Source organism: Eucyclogobius newberryi, unplaced genomic scaffold (assembly GCF_026437365.1).
Source record: "Eucyclogobius newberryi isolate DKJ021-1_F unplaced genomic scaffold, fEucNew1.0.hap1 SCAF_5, whole genome shotgun sequence".
Lineage (NCBI taxonomy): Eukaryota > Metazoa > Chordata > Actinopteri > Gobiiformes > Gobiidae > Eucyclogobius > Eucyclogobius newberryi.
Genome location: NW_027316167.1, coordinates 16,380,227 through 16,407,011, shown reverse-complemented (window position 1 = coordinate 16,407,011; position 26,785 = coordinate 16,380,227). Strand labels below are relative to the sequence as shown.

Here is a 26,785-nt window from a genome sequence, read left to right as displayed (position 1 = left end):
CGGCTGCACTCTTCATGCTGGGTTCAAATACATACTGTACATGTGGTATTACTTAAAAGAGCCCAAAGTAAATGAATGAAAATGGACTCTAATGGATACTAACCATGCATTGTCTTTTATGGCCTCAAAGTTTAACTTAATCAAGCAGAATATATATCTATATATATATAGATATATCTATATATATCTATATATAGATATATTTGTAACATTAAAGACATGTAAGCAACCGCTACTCATATTATTGAGCCATGAGAAGAAGAGTGTACATGTACATAATACTATACCAGAATACAGTTACTCAAGATGAATATTCTTAGTATTTAGTTGCTTCCCAACACAACCTTAAAGTACAAAAAGTTGTTTCTTTCATCACTTTTTAAAGGTTGCATTAGACAGAAATAGTATGTGTGCATTGCAGTTCATTAGATATGGCATTTTCAACACTTCATTTTCTTTGCATTTCAGGGTTTGAATCATTTAAATGTGGACATAGATATGGAGCTTCTACATTTTTATAGCACTACTCAATTCTATGCAACAGTGTCACTTGTTAGATTTGTAGGTTTATATAATTAACTAATCAAATACCAAATAATGTTGGCACTTTTTCATATTAGTAGTGAAAAGTGCTCTTACAGTTTGTATTAAAATCACAGCATCACGATCCAACCTGAACTTTACCCATTTGTTGACTAATACTGACTTTTTTTCCTATTTCTTCCAAATGTATAGAACTAACATGTTTTGGTTTAGCTAAGAACAAGATAATATATTTAAATACTGTTTTTACTTACTACGACTTTGAACTGATACAAAGAGCTGTGTGATCAGGACATAGTATCCTTTAACTGCACTCACCTTATATATTTTCGAGTTCAGTTTCTACCTTCTGGGCAACTATGGGGTTCTATTAATTACCGTTTAACACATGCGTTATGCACACTCGGCTGGGCAGCCCATCCATCACTGTTTCCATCTTCCCTGTTTTACCATTTCCTTAATTATGAGGCAGTTGTTGGTAGCTTCTCCAAACATGAATCAACACAACAGCGAAGGTGAAGGTTAAACAACACGCAGGGAACAGTAAACAGCTCATGAGCACACGGGCAGGAAGTGATGAGGAGGGGAGTCAAAATACTGCAAAATATTCCAAATTGAGTTGATATATATTATAAAACACAATTCTGTAATATCAAGAAAACATTGTCTTCTTTTTAATAATAACTTTTTTTCTCAAAGACAGATGATGCAAAAAGCAATGAGTTAATTTACCTGACATGTTTCGGTCAGAGGTGTCATGTGATCCATGTCACGTGTCTCTTATCAGCTCGGGCGTGGTCAGTTTGACAGATGTGGCTCCTCCCCCCGTGTGGAGGAAAAGTGAGTCAATGTGCCATGTGTGAGCCAAGGGAAACGCTCCCTCGTCTCTGTTGATGGTCCGTGCGTTTCCTGATTACAAAAACCTCTCGTATCCATCTTTTGTAAGCCACAAAGCAGAGGTTGATACACTATGTGCTGATTGTCCTGTAAAGGGCAATAATGCAATAGATTCTATGGTACATGTATAATATTTTGTTAAGCTGTTTTTTAATGTCTTTGTGTTATATCTGTTTTTCAGTTCTTTTCAAACAAAAATCAACTTTGACACTCTCTAACTCTCAAGGTTGTCAACCATAAACTAATTAGAACCACGAAGACAGACAAAGAAATATGTTTTTATTGTTATAGCGGCTCATTCCAGCTGTAAGTACATGAGAGAAACTCCCCAAAGACACTTAGAAATGTTGGCAAGCTTTAAATCTTTCGTAACAGCTTCAGCACTCGCAGCTGCAAAGACAGAGATGTATCAAGAAACTCACTTTGACATAAAACGCTTTTGGCACTGGGCTCGCACACATGATAAAAGTGCCACATTATTGTGTGCGCAGTAAAGCAACATGAGAAGGAAAACTTGCCAACTTTCAACCTGGTTAAGTCTTTAAATCAAACCATGAGAGACAGTTCCCATATTTTATAAGAACTAGGTCAGGGGTGAGGATTTGGAACATCTGCAAGTTATTTCATGGTAAGTTTGTCAAATATGTTGATGCACCCGGGATTCATTTGTGGAGACGAATTGCAAAATGTAATCTTGTATTTTAACTTGTTAGATTCAGCTGAAAACAGGGTTACAACCTGGAGCTGGGATATTGCTCGTCGCCAGTGTTGTCTCCAGTGAGTGGTCAAGTGCAGAAACTACCATGTAGAGCCTTATTCACTGCAGTAATAATATCACTAAAGGTGTCAACTTTGGACACAAGGCTGCGCTCTCACTCATGCAGCCACGCTAATGAATACAGCCGGGATAATGGGTTATATTGCTTCCTGTAACACGCTTTGAAAATTGTTGGACATCGATAACACTTCATAGATTTGAGTTCACATTCTGTGTTTAACTTTAAATGAGACTGAGCTATTTATGAGAGAAATATCAAAGTAGAAATTCAGTCTCATCTTTGGAGTTAAATGACAGAATCACTTTTTGGAGGCTGTCGTGAAAAAGTAATTTCCCTTTTTCTTATTTATGCTCAAAGGAGAAGAGATTTAACTTTATGCCAGTTTTTGTTTAATGTTGATAGGTCCAGTGATTACAGAAATTAAACATGAACCAGGACAACAAATCTGCAATCTGACACTTAAACAGCTACTGTAATTCCACTATAGATTTCTCCAACTCAATTTAAAACTACACAGAGAAAGTTGTGATGAAAAAATGTGACTGTTTCCGCTTCAATTAACACTTCAAAACAAAATACACTATATTTTGAAGTGTGAAAAGTTCTTAAATCTCCTGGAACTAGAGATAAAATGTCCAACTTGATTTTGATACTAAGGAAAAACTTAATATTCAATACCAATTTTGATACTAAAGCAAAAAACACATTAAAACATAACGTGCATTGGTCCCAATCAGTCTACAATATAATGACATTTAAATAGAGAATACTTGTCTTTATTTTGAGAATATTTGGGAATTGATTGGCTCCAGCCTCATTTTGACTTTTGAAATTTGCATAAAATGTGAACTGAGGTGAAATGTTTGAAGTCCTAATCTCATTCTCTGTCCGACCATATTGAATTATCGTTTGATTTTTCTCACTCGAAAATTCTCTCATAACCTTGAGCAACAGGATTCCGGTCTCTGAAAACATTTTAAGCTTATTTCATTTCCACAGTTGTGTGAAAGACTGGTCAATCACTCACTTGCCTCAGGTTGAGTCTGTAACCTTTGCAACATGAAAGAGAGTTTATAGCCAAAGTTACTAATCCCTCTGCAAACTTTACAAACATAATCAAGGGGTTTTAAACACATTCGTCCAGAGCTTCCAATTTCAGAAATTGGATTGCAAATGTTGGTCTCATTTGACTATTTATTTAGTATGGATGGAAATTGATTCCTATAATTCCTATAGACCCTTAGTTTGTAAATAAAGCCATTCAAAATTCCATAATAAATGCAAAACATAATGTGGAAAATAAGTTGGAACATAATGTCATTTCAATGAAAAAAGATGAAATCTTCTCAGATACATGTGAGTGATATCAAAGCCTATTTGTATTTTACCGCATTTGTTTATGTAATTGGAGATTATGACCAACACTTTACATTTTTAATGATTTTTACATTTTACTGGACAAATACTCCACAAATTATACTTATTATACAAATACAACTAGAAAATGGTCATTTGTTTATTACTTTTATAAGAAAAGCAAACGGACATTTCTGCAGTGCAAATTTAAAATTTTGCTCATGTTATAAAGACTTTTACAGAATTAGAATATTGATTGGATTTCTATAAAATATTTCAATTGCAATCCCACATTCACTCACAAACACGCAGAGGCATTAAAGGGTAGGTAGATATAAATCCATTCCTTAGCAATATTGCTTACACTGCAAATATATATATATATATATAGCATCACTTAAAATGACTAATTCAAAATTTAAATCTGGATTTGAGTAGTTTTGTCTAAGTGAAATTTAATTGCTTTTGTGATGTAGAACATTTTGCTTGTTTCATGGCATTTCTGACTCGTTACAAGATCATTTAGCTTAAAGGGAAAAAAAATATTGGAAAACAATTGTCAGGAACATTTTGAAACAAGTCAATTAATCCAGGCCCTTTAAATAAATCAATTCTAACTGATCTAAACTTCTGAAATTAAGATGAATATGCTGATTTTTTTTTATTTTTGCTGTCTACCCCTATCTGTATTTTTATATTCTAGAATTAATCTAAATGTATGACTCTGGATAAATAAAACTGAACAATTAAGACTAAACTGCTTAGAACAACATTATTTGTCCTTAACAATATCATTTTCTTCTTGTCTTCTATCATTCCATGCACCGTGGAGTGTTTTCCTTTGTCTTGCATTATGAAGCCATCTTTCTCTGTGCTAACTACATTATACGCGACACTAACAGAGACCACGCAGCGGCAGCAGCAGCAGCAGCAGCAGCAACGGCAGTGTATTTAGGTGACACACATTCACAGTGAACAAAGCCCATGTAGTTTATTCTTTATTCCTGTCATCCTGTCAGAGTGAGTGCCATGCAAACACAGATCATGTCCCGCAGCATCCTCACTGACAATGACTCCTCCATGACACACTATTTACAACGAGAGGAGGAGGACGGCTGTTCATTTTCCCTCTCCGTTTACTGCGGGACTGATGTCACGGCACCACTGGATAATTGTGAAGGTCTGCGTTCGTGTTTTGGCTGTGAGACGCACAGTAAAGCGCTGGTTGTGTCTGTGACAGTTTGTAGCGTTTTTTGGCAGCTTACAAGTATTTTCCTCACAAGTAGGAAACTCCTCCAGAGGGACTGGAGTAATCAGCTGTCTGTGGTAATTTAGGCTCGGTGTCATCAGTGTCTATTGTTTGGTGTGTGTCTGCGTGCAAATGAGGCTTTATTTGCAGATGTTTTTTGTTTGTCATATTTTCTCTGCATTGCAAAATAGTGTGCCGCCGCGTCGTGAAATTGCAATTTTACATTTTTTAATACAGAGACCCTTTCTGGGATAACCAAATCCATTCGAAGAGAGACTTACACACAAACACACAAAATAGATAATTGCAATTTCCTCAGTTTAAATCAGCACATATATTCATGCTTCAACACACTTTTTATTCAGAGTCACAAACGTTTCACACCAAACACCACCTTAAGTCCCACCAGATATTAAACAGGTCTAAAACAGGACTAACTCAATGATGGAGAAAAGGTCTCAAATAAGACCACACTAATTGCTTTACTCGTTCTAAACAAGGACAAAAAGGTGAATTAAATTGATTTCATCTTCAGCCAATATTTGAACTGCCGAAAAAAATCATCGTTGCATTTATTTCTATATTTCAGTTAATTTGTGTGATTTCGAACTTTACAAGCTGTGTCTATCGCGTGTAGTTGATGTGAGGAGCTGCCAGTTTACATAATAGTGAAAGTGGTGTGTTTGTGGGTCACTTGTAAAGATTGGGTCACGCTAGGTGAATTTCTGATCCAATGCTGCGCCTGAACGTTCCATTTCTATATTCAATACACAACACACCAGGGCCGCATTGACTCTGGGACATTCGAGCAGAACCAGGAAGACTTCTCTCACCAACATCTCATTTCAATGGGGCTCTTTGACACAGCTTAGATACTGCACACTCACTCAATAGGAACAGACTTTACATTCAAACGACTGCCCATGACGTACGGTCGATTTTTCACGTAAACGATCGCTGATTTAAATACCCTTTCAATCTTCAAGGTAATATCTGCAGAGCGGCTAGTCCTTGGATTATGAGAGGAAAAGTCGGTCGGAGTCACAGTATTCACAATTTCTTCTCACTTGTGAAAGAAACACAGGGATCAGTAGAAATTGATGTCATAGTGAGAGCTTATTGAATTCTCCAGCAAATCTATCTACTATCCAGGAGTCGTTCAGGCATGACACTGTAAGAAAGGCACAGAAAAGAATCTAAATTGGAAAACACATCTGACTACAGGACATTTACAATATCTCGCAGTGGTAATAATGGTATAAAAGCTCATGGGTAAAAAATACCAGGTCTACTATTGCCATTATTATCACTTTTTTTGTATTCATGATGACTTATACTGTTGTAGTAGAAGTGCCATAGCCCGCTGGCCGCCGCGTTCCAAATAAGAAGTGAGTCTGGGTGAGAATTGGCTCCTTCAGATCTGGCTCCCATTCACTTTCTATTGAAACATCTGCGCCTTTCTCTGCTGCTGTCAGACTTGTCATTCTGGACTTCAAATTCTCATTTTAAAAAGCTCTGTGATGATACGATCCTCATGTTATGTCATGTTATTTCACTATTTTCTTTGTCAGTTATTATTGTTCATACCTCGTTTCTAAGTCGCTGCGCGGGTGTGAAGGGTGTGAGTTCTACAAACCTGCTCCTCATTGGCTCTGTGGGTGCCATAAAACGCACACTTCACGCAAATATGGAACTTAGCTACAATTGAGCCGCTTTATTTGCAATAGGTTGCATTAGCGCTCTAGAATTTGATGGGGGGCCCTTTTTCCTGATAATTGAAGTAGACTTTGCCGTGAAATATCCAAGGAAAATTCACAAATGTTGAACCTGATGATTTCTCCCAGTGACTAGACCTAAGGATGTATGCCGTCCATCTGAATTTAATGGTATTGGCCAATGGAATGTTGTGATGTCACGTGAAACTAACCGGCTGGTGCTATTAATATATCCACTTTGTTTGTATAGAAAGAGCTTCAGCTGTAGACATCTGGACAACCTTTTTGGAAAAACAAGACGTTTCTAGTCCAAGAGTCATTCTCAATCTGACCTTTCTTCATATTTTGTTCCACATTTAGAAAACAAAATGTAATCCACTGTACAATAATTCTAGATTTGGCCATGCATTGACTCAAAGAACCATTGCTTTCTGTCCACTCTTTTCAAAATGTAATAGGAAAAATATACAATGCCTGAAATGATAAAAGTGTTTGATAGCTGTGAACACCTCCTGTTAGGTTTCTCATGGATTCACATAGAGCGTATTGATTTGTCACATTCTCAGGCTGAAGGCTGCTGTGTCCCCGGGGTCTCTGCAGGTAGTGGTGGGAGCTGCTCCAGATCCCCGCAGGCCAGAGGAAAGTTACTTATTTGAAAAGAAGCACAGATTGCAGCATGGAGGAAGGAAGTATGGCACCATGCAGCTACAGTAAACAAGCAATACAGCCTCCACATACATTTATACATCGTTTATAACATCCAACTGAATACTGACTATACTGAATGTAACAAGCATGACTTACCTGGCCAGTGTGTATGAGTTCATGAGATTAAATACATTTTTGTCCAATTCTGCAATCTTATTTTTTATATAATGGGTAGGATTTACGCCATTCTTATTTTGAGTAACTTGTAGTATATTAGTCTTGTTTCCAAAGGGCACCATATGTAAGAGTATTACATTTAGCTATGTGTAAGAAATTATTGTTGATAATTATTTTCTAAGGAGCACCAGCTAGACTTTGTCCAGCAAAATATTAATAACCCTCTCAGTCTCAATTTCTAAAGGGAAGTTCTCAACTATATAAATCCAAAAAGATCAATAAACCAGAATGATTTGAATCATTCAATGAATTATACATTTGTTACACAGGCTGTGTCTGGGCTCAACTTAGTTAAAGGAAACACCAGTGTTGAAAAGTAAGATTTGATTAATCCTCAAAAATCTAAGGGAAACCTCAACTACTTTTAATACCAGACTGTGCAGGTTTCAGCCACTTTTGGATTAGTCTTACGTCTCTGATGAAAGGCCCAGCTTTGACGACGTCATGGAGACGTAGCTCTGGCCTCCTCTTTGGGTCACTGCAGTCGTCTGCCGCGTGCTGATCTTTGTGCCAGGTTTAGTTTTTCAACATGTTGAAGAGTCCAATGAAGGAGCATAGTTGCTGAGGATTTGGAGATCCGCTGACTTGTGCATTCTTTAACCGAGAAAATAGCAACTTCGGCCATAGCCTGAATGTGGAAGTGAAGGACAAAGGAGCCCAGGCCCCCGAGTAGGGGAGGGGCACCTGGAGGTCACCGACCAGGAGTCCTTGGTGTTGAAATTCCAGCAAGAAGAGAGAGAGAGAGAGAGGCCTTCATTGTCTTTTTATCTTGTCACTGGCGTTGGGGCTTAAAACTTGTTACTAATTTGAACAATTTTAACCAGCACAATTACATATGTAACCATAGCAACATTTTGCAACATTATCAATGAATACACCATCGTTAGCAGATTATTGAGAAAATGTATATAAAGGCAAGTATGGAATAAACATAACACATTTCCAAACACAGTTTTTTAACAAAAAACATGTTTAACAAAACATGGTTTAATTAGCAATTTAAAGCACATGAAGTGAAACATGGAGTCAGTTTAAATTATAATTGAATTTTAATTATAGAAATTTTTATAGCAACTTTGTCTTTGAGAAGCTTCCAGCTTGAACAAAGACATTTTGGGTACAGTTTACCACAGGGGCCGGGTCCTTGGAGCCATTTGAGATAGAGGTGTTTCCCCAGGGGAGAAGGAGTCGTAAAAACAGAGGGCGGCTGTCTCATGTGATCGCTCACATTCCATCTGAACCCTTTTGCTTTGTTCTGCAACAGCAACGTGAATATCTCTGTTGTTTTGAATTATGAATTATCAAAAGATAATGTTGTTTTAAAGATCTTTGTACATGTCCTACAAACTGTATCAGTAACAGTGACGCTTTCAATTGGTGGCACTCAGAATATATTTACTTTACAAAAATGTGAGCACACAAATACTACTTCAAACCTCACGAAATATTGAGATATAAAAATTGTCTCTTATATGGTTTCTACTATCACTACTTGGCCCTGGTTTTGGGTGTTTCCACTAGCCATATAATCTTATGATTTTGAGTCACGCCTAGTCACTCTCAGTCTTCTCTAGTTGAAGTCAGTTAGAAATGTTTCAGTCTCATAGTGTGGACCAGTTACGACTGGACTCGCGTTCGAATCGCGAGTGTGAACCGCAGAAAGACTAGACTAAAGCCCAGTAGCAGTCATTCAAATATGTTATGCATTATGCAGCAGCATGTTTACTGACTGATTAATAATACAGAAAGGGCACATGCACTTTCACGCTTAACACCAGAGCTGAACCAGTAGACGAAGGTTTTCCTCAACATCTGTTTGATTTTTATCACTACAACCGTGTTGGTTGGTCAGGGGTCACATGACGTTTAACCGATGAAAAGTCATGAAACATAGCAGCCTAAACAAAGCCTCAGGTGTGTTTGTGTTTAGCTGCGCCTCATCACGATGATCTATGAAAGTTAAAATGTCCGATGAGTGAGAAGAAAAAATGCCCAGCTTCTCGTGCAGACCAGTGGGTCAAACCTGAAACTGTGACGTGGATCGACACCGTTTATCCCAAACACACCTATTAATAAATTACGTTGTATAATTATTATTATTATAGAAAATGTGATATGTTTCATTTGATTATTGATGATATTTCGTGGGATGAAATTAAGTTAAGTGTGTTGTGGACCCTCCTCAACATTCTAATCTCTCACAACTAGAAAGTCGTGTAGAGTGTCTCTACCAGATACTTGTTTTAGTACCTGCTTGGCCCGGGTTCTAACCAGGCCAAGCAGGTACACTGATTGGTCGGATTGCTTGTCGAAGCCATGGTTACCATGCCGTTTCTATGGATATGAAATTGTTGTAGGCATTTTGCATGGATACGGTACGATTCTAAAGAGTAATGTAAATGCAACCAGGACAATTAGGGCAGAGTAGAGAAGAGAAGGGCAGAGTAGGGCGTGTGGAAATGTGCCATATTGTGATCGTGATCCTGCCCTAATTTATGATAAAGCTTCTCTTATCTTATAAATAAATGCAATGAAAGTGTGAAATGACAAAAAGGCTGTTCAACCTTATGTTGTGTTTTCACACTAGAATATGAGGCAACTCAGTGTGAATTACATTTTTGTCTGTTTGGGGTAATTCCTTGTTTAGAACATCAGGCGTCATGTTGTAGTCCTATTTTAGACCTTGATTAGCCCTATTTAGGCCCATAAGAGTCTTGGTTTACATCTAGTGGTTTGTAGTTTAAAAAACACTTCCAGAAGCCAGTTCTTCTTCTTGAGACAAACTCAAAGCTTTAGTCCATTGTCAAATACATTTCTCCTGGAATTGCAATTGGAATTGAAAACACGATTTCTGTACTTATACTTTTACTTTAGTGCATGTTAGTAGGTAAGTAGTTCTCCCTGTGTAAATCTTGCTCTACCATAATGCAGTGTTAAACTGCATGTAGCCAAGCCTCCAGTGTGATTTATGATCAGTAAAGATTAATCTGTAGATTCCTTTCATCAATATCTCATCATTTTAAAAAGTGCTCCCATATGGGACATGATTTCAGAAGTTATTTGAGCGTGTCAGTAACCCGTCCTCCCTGTAGCCGCTTGTATGGCTGACTCATACTCACAATCCATCAAATATTCATTAGTCTATATGAAAAATAGCTTGTCAGAACTCAGCTGAGGATATCATTCAGATCTTTGACTCTTTTATGGAACAGAAACAGTGCCAGTTTTTCCCAAGGCTGTCCCTTGGATCGAGAGAGGTTTTTCTGGTCCCACTGTAGCATTAAGTGGAAGTGCACTAAACATAGGCAGCTACAGACTTCACAGGGCTGGGACTGACCCCTGTGATGACCTCTGCTCAGCTCCTGATGGAAATCCAACCAAGCATCACACACAATCTATAAGAGCTCTTCAAACATCACAAACAGGTAGAAAAGAAGCTGTAGTATATCACCACAGTATTTACATGTAATACTGAGCTATACAGAAATAATATGGAATTTGTACCATTGACATTGTAAAAGAGGATTACTTTAGGCTATGGTGTGTTTAAGTTGAATACAAACTAAGTGAAACCTTTTGTACGTTCCAGTTCATCTATATTAGTTCAATGTTGTTTACTTCCCTCTATCTATTTTTGTGTGATGGCCTTCTTCCCAGCTCCCAGAAGTTTGTTCCACAGTTATCCATCCACTTTGTCCATGGCAGGGGTTTTGAGGCCCAAATACATTGTTCCGAAATTGAGTGGGATGGTGTTGTTGAAAATAGTCCACATTGCCTTGTTAATTTCTGTCCAATATTTTTGTGTAACAGGACAGTCCCAGAACACATGATAATGATTTACCTCCTGGCAACCACAACATTCAGTGTTTCCCTGTGAATAATGAGCACATTTTAGCACAGGATTCTGTCCAAACATATGATTTTGTGTTTCTCCATTGTGAAGTACATACTTTTTCCCAGTCTTTGCCCGTCAATACGAAATAACCTTCTTTTTCCCACAAAATTAAAATTTTATAATAGTCGTATTTTATTTCTTGATTATAATAACTGATTTACCTTATTTGTAAATACCCATAAAAGTCCTGTTTCTCCTTCTCCTCAGGTTACCTTCAATATATCAAAGCTTTTTTTCTTTTACAATCTGGTAAAAACGTTTAATACATTTTGATGTCCAGACCATAAATCTCTGGTTCTTTTGGCATGAAACGTTGATCATAATAACCCGACCAGTTTAAGATTTTAACATCTTTGATTAGTTGATGTGTTTAGATTGGCTCTTTCCATGTTGTAAGCACAGATTTTACCCAGGGATGCTGCACTTTCTCCAGATGTCTCAACCGTTTATTGTGTGCCAGTAAGGCCTGCGGCACAACATTACTCTCAATATTTTCCCATTGTGCTTCGTACTCTGGGTTACACCAGTACAGCATTGCCCTGACTTGAGCTGAAATAAAGTAATTTTCCCAACAAGTTAGGGCCCGTCCACCTTTTTTTGTTGGCAGTTGTAGAGTTTTGAATCAGATACAAGGTTTTTTATCATGCCATATACATTTTGAGATTGTTTTATTTTTTTGCTGCAAACAAAATACAAAATCATGTAAAGCACAATTAAATATTCTCGTAAAGTTGCACCCCCTGGCCATACAGTACCGGTACATAACTTTTAAACGACAGCTCCTTGACCACTATTGACCCTTTATTACTTTTGTATATTACCACCAGAGACTGTGCGTGTGCCACAGAGTCTCTGGGTGGTGTAGGTCTGCACATTTCTCTCTGAAGCACACCCACTCACCCGTCTGTCAGCTGTCAATCCAACGCTCCGCAGACTCTGAGGCTTAGAGCGGTAACGTCCAAATGAAAAACAACCCACTGTTATAAATGACCTCTCTCAGTGGAATTTGGTTTCTCTTTTTGGGCTGGTTCAGTAAAATAGCCACACGGTGTTTGTATATTTTTTGTGTAAAGTCACAATTTCAAAACAATGACTAAAAGAAAGAACTGTCATTGATCAATTCGACATGTGGCCAGAATCAGATTCAGATGTGAGACACACGAACACGGACTGCACTACAAAACTCATTTTCATGACCTTGAACAAGATGCTTGGTGATCATTTCTGCTGGGTTAGAAATGATTGCATCAAATCAAAGTACGTTTTTCAAGACTGTTCAATAATGAATGAGTCTTGGGAAGGTGAATGTACTTTAAAAACACAGAGTGGCACTTCTGGATCACAATGTCTAATAATGTACTATACTTGACCTTACAAAGAATTTTACTTACTAGGAAAGGAAAATGCACTTTGCATTTTGTAGTAACTTATAATTAAATTATTCTAATTTATTCAATTAGTATCTTTGCCGATGCATTTTACCTAGAACTTTATTGGCTGAGGACTTTATAGTAACAAGCAGCGATGACAACCACCTTTGGCCATTTAGGCTCATTGTTGGAAGTGAATCCTGTGCGAGCATCTGCCTGAGACTGGATGGTTGTTTCTTTATGCTCATCTTCTGATCCGAAGGTCAGCGGTTTGAATCCCCCAGTGGAGCGGTCAGATCCACTGGTCCACAGGTTGGTTAGTGAGTATTGTTAGTTAGTTCCTCTACTGGTCCCCCATGGGAGACATTTCTTTGGAACAAGGGGAGCTAGATCCAAACATCATCCACATGCAAGCATCACACCTCATCAGAACAGCAGACATCAGTGAAACAGACAGAAACACTTTGTTTGTTCTCCAGTTCATCATTTATACGTTTCACCCATACAGATGCTTGAGTGTGTCCTCAGAGTGTAGGATGTGCGTGTCCTGTGGGCCCAATTGATGGTGGTTCCTCAAACAGCTGCTGTGAGGAGAACAGAGATGCCCCTATGATTGTTCCTCACTTGTGTTTCTGGACAGGGTGTTTAAGGTGCTTTATCAGCACAGAGGGCCTTGGTTCAGCTCTGTGCTCTTTTATCTCAATCTTAAGTGTGGTGTCGTGCCATGATGAAGGTGAAGCCAAACAGATAAGATATGCATGCTGCTTTAAATAGGATGTGAACATAAAGCCTTGTTTATAAGATTTAAGTCCATTGTCCAAGCAATCTTCATGGCCGTTTTAATGAGGAATAATCGGAGGAGCTGTAATTGAAGTGTGTTTAATTCCGCTCCTACAGCAGCAGCCATGGCTCTGTGCTTTAGTCTAAATCACTTCCTCCAGTCAAGCGCTGCCTTTAATATCCTGCCTGTCGATTGGCCCTGGTCCCTGCGTCGCGGTTCTCCTGACAGCTCTGTGAAATGCTGGCCCGCGGACACAGTAATTCCACCAACCTATTCCTGACATTACGATCTTATTTGTCACCTTTGTAGGCCTGGGCACTTTTCATACAGAACAATTTCCACACACCTTCACAATACAAAATAGTATAATGGCTTCAAATGCCAAGTTGTTCAAGTTGTCATGCGCTCATTGAAATGTTACTTCACTCGACTTTGTTAAGGGCTGTGAATGGCTGGGGTTCTATATGAAGGCTATTGTTCAATTACAAAGGAATGAAAGAATGTTTCTGGGCTAAAATAACAACTTGATTGAGGCATTCAATCAAATCAATGAGCAGTGAAAAGCTCAAAGTAAATGTAAGGAGATTTCAGAAAATAGCAAACTAAATGATTCTTAAAAGGGTTTTAAGATTATATATATGTTATACATATATATGTTATATGAAACTAAACTAATCATTTTAGTTTTAGTTTTTAGTTTCCGAATATGTTTTTGAACAAAAAAAAAAAAGAAAGATAGATAGAAAGAAAGAAAATTTCATTCATGGCATTCACTAGATGAAAAGATGACTGTTCTGTGTCATGGCAACAGAATTTGCCGAGATGAATATGATTTTGGAGGCAGCTTATATTTGGAAGCCTATAAAATAATGTCACGTGTTGTCAGAGAGCAGAGGGGAGCCGTGTCCCAGCGGGGGTCTGTCATGTGCAGCTCCCTCAGCAGGCCTCAAATACGTCTGTGTCTGTGTCTCTACTTTTAGACTGCTGCCGATGAGTCAATCTTAGCTCCCACCGCGACGTCACATCTCTGTTCTCTGATGACTGGCATATGGACTTCTCTGATTAGTACATATTTCTAAATGTCACTTTAGTTCAATTTACCATTTAAAGCCACCAACCTGCAGAGGTATTAATCCACTTAAACAGAGCATTAACACTGCGTAGGTTCACCTGCCTTGTACTTTCCTCAAGTATACTCTGACAGCTTTCTGCTCATCATCAAGTGCATATGACAGTTTTTGTGTTTTTCAAATTATTATTATTATATACAGTAGTTTGGATGATGTCCAACCAGGAAGTCAAATTAATAGATAAACTTCACAAAAATGGTCAAACTTAGGAAAACATAGGTGCGATTTTTAACAAATGTTAAAATATTAACTGAGTTTGAGTGACATGATAAGTCAAACCTGTTGTATGCTTTTTCATTTTTTCAATAAGTTTGGCTTTTTATCATAATCTGTAATGATGAAGTCAGTCGCTATGAATGAATGTTATTTAAAGTAAAGAGAGATGCAGTGCATGTTCAACAGTGCTATAACTGATCATAGACCATGAATATCCCAAAAGAAACTCACCATGGGATTTCACTTTTTCCACTTGCCCCCACTCACAAGACTCATCTGTGTTACTAAGTTCTTTTTTTTTTTTTTTTTTTTTATTATTGCTTGCCTGCTTTAAATATGTATTATAGTTGCATACTAGTAAAAAAATAAATCAAATTCAAAGTTTAAATATACAAAAAGCACTGAGCTGTAAAACGTATTCATGACATGCATAGAGACAGTTAAAACAAAATTAATCCATAAAACAAAAGATTACGCTTAGAAACACATTTCTTTTCTGGTTTAAACATTTATCAAAATCAAGATATTGTCATTTATGTTTAACTGTCAAATGTAATTATTGTATAAATTAAAGGGGCTTTGGTCCCGTTTTACAGCTTATTCACTGTGGTCATAATGTTACAATAGGAGATCCAGTGCAGCATCTTTTTTCACTCACTGAAATATTGTTTTAATGAAAATGAAAAGTGTCAGTCCCAGAGTGTAATATGTTTTAGCCATTAATTTATGCCTAGCTTTATCTGCACTATTAAGGTCGCTTCTTTTTTAAAAGTTGCCTCTCCATTAAACACAGGGAGGTGCAACTTCTCACAAAATCAATATCAGCATTGACAATAGCAGATTGCATTTTGGCAGCACATGAAACCCACCCTGGCTCCAAATTCTGTACTGAAAGTGTTAACTCTATCTCCAGAGCAGCATAAGTTTCTGTATTTGTTATGAATTACCAACGATGAGTCATGAAAGAGGATTAACAGAATCCAGTCAAATAAAACCAGGATGGGAAATGGCAACAAGTTTTAAAAAATATTGAGACATTTAACTGAGATTTGTTTCAATAAATTCCAAAGAAAACACAACTGTATTCTGTAATTGTAAATGTAAGGAGGAACCTTTCTTTAAAAATGTATAACCATGACCTTTTGTCCTAGAAATGAGCTAAACAATTTTCAAAATGCAAAAAACAATTACAATGTTGGTTAATTCTTGATTACTCAATTGTCTTAGCGCATAGGTTCATTTGAACCTATGCGTCCTCTATCTGTATATGCTCTCTATCTGCAGGTTAAGGCAAGTTCAGTTATGATTGTAGTTCCGTTTTAAGAAACAACAAGAGCTACAAACCATCCCTTTAAGTTAGTTAGTCAAGGTCTAATAACGTGTTTTGTGACATACCCAAACCTAAGTGTGATATGGAGTGTATTCATTCATTCATGTATTCCTTTTCTACTAATCGTTCCACCACCGTTCATCCCTGAAGTGTATCTTTCATATGAAAAAGAAACTAATCAAAATGTTCTGCTCAACGTGATGTGTTCCATAAAATACCTAATTGTCTAGATTGGCTGTGTTTGCCTGTATGTAGATGAGTTGTTGGCTCATTAATAGGCTGTTTGTACGCAGTACACACTGATATTTAATTACATTTCCAATCCCCTCTCTGCCGCTGCGTGTCTGAACCTTGTTTACTTGTTTACACAGCACTACAGCTATCGCGGGTTTTCTGCTCACATCACACACCTGTCTCTTGGTTAGATTAGAGGAGAAAGAATCCTGTCTGTTGAATAATGTTTCCACGGTGATGCTAAGGTTGTGTAACTTTGTTGACAGATGCCATGCTGATGGTGGCGAACAGGCTTCAGGGGCCCTTCAACATCGAGGCAGTGGTACAGCCGATCGACATCAAGATCTCAGACGCCATCATGATCATGCAGGACAACAGCATGCACGTGTCAGCAAAGGTACTGCTCACTTTACCTCTACGTTAAAGGAGGCGTATTTCAGGTACTTATTCAACTGTTTACTATAAGTAGATCATCACTTTACATTTTGTTCATTATAAACCGAAATGTTGATCTGAAACAAGAAGCAGATTTTCATTTCATGTTTCAATTGTTGAAAAAAATGATATTTTAGAAAGCAACATGTATTACTCTGCATTTTAGTTACTCAAATAATCACAACTAAGTACAGGGATGTGGGTGGGAATAGGGGGTGGGTGAAAACATGAATTTTCTGAGCTCTCAAGCCTCAGTTGCAGGACAATACAGGATTACTCCCACATGCATAAATCAATCAAAATACAATGTTGAGATAAACTTTTAATACTATTACAGGAGTGAATATTCAGAATGCAATTAATTTAAAATTAAAAACATTATTCATATTTCAAATCTGATCGTGAGCATATCTTCTGTGTGTTTCCACTGAGCTGGAGGAAGTGTTTTGTTTGCCTCTGTCCTGATATATAGTTATGAGTCTAAACTCGTTGAGAAACTGACAAATGGGAGAGAGCGGACAGCTGCTTGTCCTGACAGCGCTTCAGCAGAGTTCTCCATCACACACAGAGCCAGGGGCCGACCAGGGGCCAACCACCAATCATAATGAGGCGCCACGTTTAGGGACACTGTTGCCTTAAGCAACCAAACCATCTACATATAAATCTATTTACACAATGAAGTCGCTTTTCAAACTGTGAATGATAAATGTTGGAACAACATGATGTGAATAAATATATGGGTATGTAAGGACTATTCATCCTTTTTCAGATATAACATTAAGTAAATGACTAAAAAAAATGGACAAAACAAGATTTAACTACCTGGACCAAACAAAGATTGTGTCTAAAAACCTAACCCAGGACTATTTCATGAATCAATATTTCAGTAAGTGATCATTGTCTCTTGGCTCTTGCTCTAATCTGTCACATAAAGGGAGATTGAGATGCAGATGGACTGTGTATTTGCTGTTGCTTATCACTCAGGAGCATTGCTGCTGCGATCTTTATTTAGGCCAAACATCTTTAAAGGGAAAATGTCAGTGGTGTAGGCAAAGCAAACTTTCCCAGATCAAAATGGATGTGTATTCTTTGTAGAAATGGACTATCCCCAGCTCGGCACAGTCACTACCGTTTGAGAATTCTTATAAACAGATTGAAAGCATTTCCATTTACCCAATTTTACTAACACTACTTTAGTAACACTGGGTTCTAACTTGATCAAATAAGAACTACACAAATTGGTCACTGATTGCTAAGACTGCTTGCGGTTTCCCCCGTTAACACCAGGAGTATTCATAATGTAGTGGGCAGATTCTGAATGTATGAAAACACTATGCGACAGTTGTCATTTAGTGGCGTTGTGGTTGCAGGTCTTTCAGGGGTGTGGTCCGCCGAAGCCCTCGGGAATCGGCCGATCAGCCCGGGGGATCTCAGACGTGTTCAGTGGGCGATTCAAACACTTCAGCCACGAAGAGAGGCCCACAACTACGTCTGGAACAAGCCTCGACAGACTGGTATGTAACAATCAATATGAGACCACAATTATGTGCACTGTTGACCACACAAAGAGTTAAGAGGCCAAGAAATGCTGCACTTTGGTCTCAGCATGAATTCACTCTCAATACAAACTTTGATCCCAGTGATACGGCCTGATACTCTAGACCAATTTAGAAAACGTCTCTTTTAGACAACAAGAACATATGTATTTTTAAGACCAAATAGTAGAGTTATTGTTGCAGTGAAAGAGGATATGCAAGTGTGAAAAACGAGGACGTGGGTCAGATGGAGGTAGGAATGACATGATATCACATGTTTTACAGTTCTTGTGAGGAAAAAACATCACAATTTTACACCACAACATGACAAAAATGTATTCACACGGTCTAATACATGACAGTTCCTGAAGTATGTGATCAGATTTATGAAATCAAAATGTCCCAAAGTCAATGTGACATAAACCATCAGATGAAAGAGCACTTTTTACATTTCGGTGTGGTTTTTGGTGCAGAGGTTAAATAAAAGCCTTCTTAGTTCTTAAAATTAAGAAACAAACATTTGTGATGGTGGTAAAGGATTCACTGTAATAAAGAAATAAGAGAACAACTCAAAGATGTCTGCTCAGAAATGAAAAGAGCTTTACAAAAACCTCAAGGATGTGATTGGCTTTTCCTGACAAAACCACTTTTTTCAATGTGCAATTACTATGTACTGCGCCGCTTGCATAATATTCTGTACTTCAAACTCTGCAGTAACTGGAGGAGAAAAGTCTTACGAAGACGCTTTGGCTTTGAACGTGGAGGTGTGGACGTGGGCTGCGTCGAGGTCAATTATAGAGACACATTGAAGTCAGAGCTCACCGTGTCCCACTTCTCCTGCAGCACAGTAACATTAACACCAAACAAGACATGTTATTGTTTGTATGCAAAATAGTAAGACAATAATTAATTCCTTTTCATTTTACCATTTTATTTCTGTATTTTTTTTCTTTTTTAATTGTCATTTTCTTGGGTTACTTTTTTATTGCAGCGAATAAGGACTTTTGTCTAAAATATGACTCAGAGTTTATATCAAAGCCTATGTGAAAGTAATTAGTGTGTACTCTTAAATTCAGTTGATAATGAAGCAAAGTAATTAGTTGTCATAAATTGTGTGACAGTTCTTATTATTGTGCCTTGCCTTCAGCTTGTCGTTTTTACAAGCTGTATTAAGTCTAACAAGCATGTCTCTATTCTTAGGCGCCGACACATCAAAACGAGACATGTAAAGAGCCAAAAACAACGAACCTAAACCAAAAGAAAATCGCTCTTTTATGGAAAAATCCTCAGGTTCTTGTTTCTTTTAATAATTTATCTGAACATTTTGTCAGAACCAGCTTCAAATGAAAGACTATGCTGTCAGTTTGAGGAGCGGAGGTTTCACAATTCACTGCTCACTATTTCATATTTTTTACTTGATCGCATTTGACGTCCAAAATAATCAAAAGACACTGTCCCGTGTGTCACTCTTTCAGAACTCCCAGCTGAGTCTACTGAAGATGCCACTTAAAGGGAATCAGATGCCACATCCTTGTTTAGACCTGTTTTACTCCTTGTTTAGACCTGTTTTACTCCTTGTTTAGACCTGTTTTACTCCTTGTTTAGACCTGTTTTACTCCTTGTTTAGTTCCGTTTCACAGTTTTGGTATTTCAAATGTGTAAATAAATATGAAATTTGGTGCTCCTTGTTTAGTCCTATTTTAGTCCTTGTTTAGGCCTTTTCCAGTCCTTGTTTGGTCCCATTAATTTCCATTCCTTGTTTAGTCCTGTTTCAGTCCTTGTTTAGTCCTATTTTAGTCCTTGTTTAGTCCCATTTCACTCCTCGTTTAGTCTCATTTCACTCCTTGTTTAGTCCCATTTCACTCCTTGTTTAGTCCCATTTCACTCCTTGTTTAGTCCCGTTTCACTCCTTGTTTAGTCTCATTTCACTCCTTGTTTAGTCTCATTTCACTCCTCGTTTAGTCTCATTTCACTCCTCGTTTAGTCTCATTTCACTCCTCGTTTAGTCTCATTTCACTCCTTGTTTAGTCCCATTTCACTCCTTGTTTAGTCCCATTTCACTCCTTGTTTAGTCCCGTTTCACTCCTTGTTTAGTCCCGTTTCACTCCTTGTTTAGTCTCATTTCACTCCTCGTTTAGTCTCATTTCACTCCTCGTTTAGTCTCATTTCACTCCTCGTTTAGTCTCATTTCACTCCTCGTTTAGTCTCATTTCACTCCTCGTTTAGTCCCATTTCACTCCTTGTTTAGTCCCGTTTCACTCCTTGTTTAGTCTCATTTCACTCCTTGTTTAGTCCCATTTCACTCCTCGTTTAGTCTCATTTCACTCCTTGTTTAGTCCCATTTCACTCCTTGTTTAGTCCCATTTCACTCCTTGTTTAGTCCCATTTCACTCCTTGTTTAGTCCCATTTCACTCCTTGTTTAGTCCCATTTCACTCCTTGTTTAGTCTCATTTCACTCCTTGTTTAGTCCCATTTCACTCCTTGTTTAGTCCCATTTCACTCCTTGTTTAGTCCCGTTTCACTCCTTGTTTAGTCCCGTTTCACTCCTTGTTTAGTCTCATTTCACTCCTTGTTTAGTCTCATTTCACTCCTCGTTTAGTCTCATTTCACTCCTCGTTTAGTCTCATTTCACTCCTCGTTTAGTCTCATTTCACTCCTCGTTTAGTCCCATTTCACTCCTCGTTTAGTCCCGTTTCACTCCTTGTTTAGTCCCGTTTCACTCCTTGTTTAGTCTCATTTCACTCCTTGTTTAGTCTCATTTCACTCCTCGTTTAGTCTCATTTCACTCCTCGTTTAGTCTCATTTCACTCCTCGTTTAGTCTCATTTCACTCCTCGTTTAGTCTCATTTCACTCCTCGTTTAGTCCCATTTCACTCCTCGTTTAGTCCCGTTTCACTCCTCGTTTAGTCTCATTTCACTCCTCGTTTAGTCTCATTTCACTCCTCGTTTAGTCTCATTTCACTCCTTGTTTAGTCTCATTTCACTCCTCGTTTAGTCTCATTTCACTCCTCGTTTAGTCTCATTTCACTCCTCGTTTAGTCCCATTTCACTCCTCGTTTAGTCCCATTTCACTCCTCGTTTAGTCTCATTTCACTCCTCGTTTAGTCCCATTTCACTCCTCGTTTAGTCCCATTTCACTCCTTGTTTAGTCTCATTTCACTCCTTGTTTAGTCCCATTTCACTCCTTGTTTAGTCCCATTTCACTCCTCGTTTAGTCTCATTTCACTCCTTGTTTAGTCTCATTTCACTCCTTGTTTAGTCTCATTTCAGTCCTTGTTTAGTCTCATTTCACTCCTTGTTTAGTCTCATTTCAGTCCTTGTTTAGTCTCATTTCACTCCTCGTTTAGTCCCATTTCACTCCTCGTTTAGTCCCATTTCACTCCTCGTTTAGTCTCATTTCACTCCTTGTTTAGTCTCATTTCACTCCTCGTTTAGTCTCATTTCACTCCTCGTTTAGTCTCATTTCACTCCTCGTTTAGTCTCATTTCACTCCTCGTTTAGTCCCATTTCACTCCTCGTTTAGTCCCATTTCACTCCTCGTTTAGTCTCATTTCACTCCTCGTTTAGTCCCATTTCACTCCTTGTTTAGTCCCATTTCACTCCTCGTTTAGTCTCATTTCACTCCTCGTTTAGTCCCATTTCACTCCTCGTTTAGTCTCATTTCACTCCTCGTTTAGTCTCATTTCACTCCTTGTTTAGTCTCATTTCAGTCCTTGTTTAGTCTCATTTCGCTCCTTGTTTAGTCTCATTTCAGTCCTTGTTTAGTCTCATTTCACTCCTTGTTTAGTCTCATTTCACTCCTTGTTTAGTCTCATTTCACTCCTTGTTTAGTCTCATTTCACTCCTTGTTTAGTCTCATTTCACTCCTTGTTCAGTTCAGTATAAGTCCTTGTCTAGTCCTGTTTAGTCTTTGTTTTAGTGCTAAATTATCTGTGCATTACTCAGCACACATAGTTAACTATTAAATACTACAGCTGGACATTTCTCTGTATTTTCTTGGCAGTTTTTGGATCATTTATATTAAGCTCAGACTGAGCTTAGACTTACTGTAACAATAACCAAGCAACAGTTTCAAAGCAATTACCGGTAATTCTAAACTAAATACAATATTAATAGAGAAAATGTAAACCCATAAATAGATAGCCTGTGTATATCTATTTTTATTCCAGCGTGTGATTGACAGGTCTAACTATTAAATCAACATTTTAATTGAATTGCCACTCACTATATATTTCTTTGTCTATCCATTTTCTTCCGCTTTGCTCTTAATGATGACAATTTTGAGTATTTCAAATAATGTGTAAATAATATGAAATTTGGTGCAGTAACTCAGTACACACAGTAGAATACTAGGGCTAGTCTGGTGACATTTGATCATGCAAATGTGTGCTTCACTAACTAACAGACACGCTTTTTCCTGTTCTCTCGCTCTCTAAATTTCTAAATGACTTCACTGTTCAATTAAAACTGTCTCTTCTTCATTCCCATTCATGCTCCCAGAGGATAGTGTGGAGGACAATGCAGCACAGTGTAAGTCGCCTGTTTTCCTTCTCTATGTACTCACTACTTCATTGTACTACCAGACTTCTTTTCACAGGTACAGTTTGGTAAATCCCTGTGGTTGTTTGTCTGTTTTTGCTGTTTTGCACTTTGGTCACGTTCACTTACAAGGGGGCAAAGTAAAACAAATAGATACTGCAGAGCATAGGAGGGACAATGTTGTAGAAATAAATCAACATTAAGAGAATATGGTGATTAATGGGGCTCTAACGGTTGCACTTTGTAACACTTGCATGCTTTTGATGAATGTGAATAATTGTACTTTGATCATTGTAGTTATTAAATGGATTATACAGAATCCAAAGTTAAGAGATAAGATCACTTTATTGTCATTTCACATGGTATTTATTTACTAGAAATAAAAAGGTATTGAAAAGTCATTTTTCACCTGTAAATTTCAAGCAAATGTAATAATAAATGTGTTGTGATGCCTTCACAATTGTAATAATTTGGTTGGTTTAAGACTTGGTTTGGTCCTGTTTTTGTCCTGATTTATTCCTGGTCTAATCCAGGTTTAGTTCCGGGTTTAGGGTGCATTCCCACTCCTACTGCCACAAAATGTCAAGAAAGTATAAACTATTTCAGATTTTTATTTGTAAATTAACTCTATCTAGAACTCTTGAGACCAAACTTTGGTTAAAACTTTTAAAAACCTCAAAGTGCAATGAAAATACATTAGTTTCTGGCTTGACAAGAAACGTTGACTACTAAAATAATCGTTGTTTGCTCGCTATTGATCGCAACTATGCAGCAAACACTAACCTAGTCTGCCCAAAAGCAACAAGCAGAAGATTGTGCGTATTGTCAGTTTAAAACCAAGATGCACTGAAACGTGATATTCATAGTTTTCCATTACAATGTATTATTTGTTTTCTACAGGGTCATTGGTATGTGTAGAGAAATGAAAATTATTCCGTCTCCCAGAGAAAACACGCTCATGGTTTGACAAAACAGCTTTCTAACATTGTCCATTAGACCATTAATCATTATGAATTTCAGGCACGGATGCGAAGAGTTCTGGTAACACATTGATTATCATTCAGTGAGAAAACTTCCACAAGATTCAGTTGAGCAGGGTTTCTGACACCAAATGTGATTTTAATGATTTTAATCTCTTCATCAATATGCTTGGAAATGCCTCTGAGATAACCTATTGGCATTCCTAATTCATCTGATCTGTTATATCCACCTGTGAGGCTGAGGCATTAGACGTGTAAGTTAGAGAGACGTGTGCTTTAGTCCAATACCAACTGGGAGTGAGCCGTTATATCTTTACCCAACTAACTTTTGAACTTAAAATCTTAACACCTTGCATTTAAGCATGGCATAATAATGTGTTATATATTGGGAACAAAGGGTAAAGAAAGAGGAACGCTTCATGGACCTCCAGGCAGTGATGGAAAGTAGCACAAAGAAGTAAAAGATGTACTCTTTGGTGAACTGAGCGTCAATGTATAAAACATACTAGCTCATGATTAATGAGACACACCATACCTGATAAAGAGAGTACCCTGTTTTTTTAATCATGTTCGTTACAGTTTTGTTTTTTTATATGCTTTTTTAAACCTTTTAAAACCTAAAAAAATGCTGTTTTATCTAACCCACATGTTTTAAGCAACGTCATCAGAGCCGGCAGCTAAACATCTACATCTATATACCAAGGTTCTCTCTCTGCACCGCTGCTTACTTTGTTCTAATAGGAAATAGCCTTTATTTGCAGGAAATGTTAATTCCCACTGTCATTACTGGATAACTCCACTATGTCACACCCAGTGCTTAATAAAACGCAGTAGAAACTAGACAGCCGTCAAAAGTATTAATCACAAGTACACACAGAAGTGACGCTCCTCTCTCCTCATACACTGCAGGCCGTTCTTCTTTGTGCTCTTTGAGGTGGACAAAAGAATATGGCAAACACTGGCCTGGAATGACTCAGAGATGTTTGAATTCTGTATAAAAGAGGAAAGCTGTCGCACCAGAGAGATTGAGTGAGTCAAATTTGACTGTAATGAGTTTGCTGTTTTCTGATTCTCTGCCACTGTGTTTTCCTCCGAATCCTGTCACCTGCGTGAGAATATGAGATCAAACCGAATCAGATAATAGTCTAATCTACTGCCTTCCTCTGCCGCGGGGAAACTATTCCAATACTCAAAGACTGAAACAAATCTTGTGCGCACGATAAATGCAGTAATCTAGTTTGTATGAAGTCCTGAAGTATACAATATAATGGTCACAGTTTTATGTCCTTTAAGCGGGGTAGGTTGGGTCAGAGCGTCTCCAATACAGCGACTCCTTTGGGTTGTTCACAGCCGGTAGCGCTCAATATCATAAATGTAAGTATTCTCAACTTCAGGACTATTGTTCAAACTATCAACACTATCGGATTTGTTCCATTTTGTGCTTGTTCGTTGTCCGGGAGCTGAATAGACACTGCTTTTTGACGCAAAGTGAATCAGTCATTACCATGGCCAACTTGCTTCCATGCTCCATTTCACAGCTTCTCTATCAGGCCACCGCAGCCAGGAAACGATCTGCTAATGAGTGTTTTCAAAGGAAGGCCAAAACTGTAAATAATCATCAGCGCTTTATTCTCTCAATCAATCATGTAACTATATTTCACAGCGCGCCATTCATCCTATAAGAGAGAGTGTAATTATTCTGTGTCTGGTCCACAGCGATTACTGGGAATGTAAAGTGGCATTTCAAGAGCCACAAATACACACTAGTTTGTTAGTATTTATTATCATGTTAGGGAGTCAGTTGTGACGCTTGTGTCAATGGAAAAGCCAGCATAATTTAAACAAAAACATAGTCATCAGTCTTCACATGTAAAAGACATTCTTGTGTGATGAACTTAAAAATAGATTTGCTTCAACGCGCTATAATTTGATCGTCTTACAACCTCAGAACTTAGAACGTTCCAGTGTTTGTAGACAAAATGGCTGAATACCATTTGCTGGTACCATTCCACGAGTTAGCGCCACACACCAAGCCCTACAGTAAGAAGTGAACTTTAGAAAGTACTGCAAGGATTTTAAATATTGATTGTTATTAATTGTCGTAAAATGTAATGTACGTATGAAAAACCACCATGTAACTGTCTATTTCCCCATGTGTGGACAATAAAGGAATATCTTATGAGATAAGATAATCCTTTCTTATCTTAGAAGATATTCCTTTATTGTCTACAAAGCAGCTATTACCATATAAACCCATTGCTCCTGGTCTATATGTTCTTTCCAGTTTACTGATAACTGTCATGTCTCAATAGTAACCAGTGAACATTTTTATCTCCTTGACAATGGTTTCATGGGTTTTTCTCTCAGGTCTGGGTCAGGTGACACATTGTGGGAGCAATGTATAACTACACTGAATGTAAAAAGTCACCACAGACAAAAAGGGGCAGACGCTCTAATCATGCAGCATTTAGCTTTGATTTCAGCACACATTGGCTGTGGCATAGTTTCTATAAACAAAAGATTTATTTCCATCCAAAGTTGCATCATTTTTCACCTGTTGATCTTGTATTGATGAGAGAAAGACCACTGCACAAAGCCTTCTACAGATCATCCCAAACACTCTCACTGGGGTTCAGATTAGTTTCTGCTGCTCCTTAGATGTTTTCTCTGCTTGATGCTAATAATTTGACCCTTCTCAAACACACTGACATCTTTTCCATGACCACGGGATTTGTCTTTTCACACGGGTGTTTCAGAAATGACAAGACACTCACTGAAAGATCATCACCCATGCAGCAGTTATCCAGCAGGAGGCTCAGACCTACTGTATTTGCTTTGTTGAATCCACGTGGCGACTTTCTCATAGACAGGCAGTGTATCTGCTGATAGCAGATGATCAAACAAGCGAGCGTTAG

At 37.9% G+C, this 26,785-nt stretch overlaps 1 protein-coding gene across 2 annotated transcripts in view; it reads left to right on the top strand.

The window, feature by feature from the left end:
• gpc6a (glypican 6a) overlaps positions 1 to 26,785 on the top strand; it is a 172,922-nt gene that overhangs the window by 119,510 nt on the left and 26,627 nt on the right. Inside the window, exons 5-7 of one of the 2 annotated variants that reach the window (XM_072465324.1) lie at positions 16,647 to 16,777; positions 18,186 to 18,329; positions 22,852 to 22,881. In XM_072465324.1, the coding sequence (XP_072321425.1) occupies positions 16,647 to 16,777; positions 18,186 to 18,329; positions 22,852 to 22,881 (305 nt within the window). The remainder of the gene's footprint in view (positions 1 to 16,646; positions 16,778 to 18,185; positions 18,330 to 22,851; positions 22,882 to 26,785) is intronic. The other variant, XM_072465325.1, reaches the window with a different exon arrangement.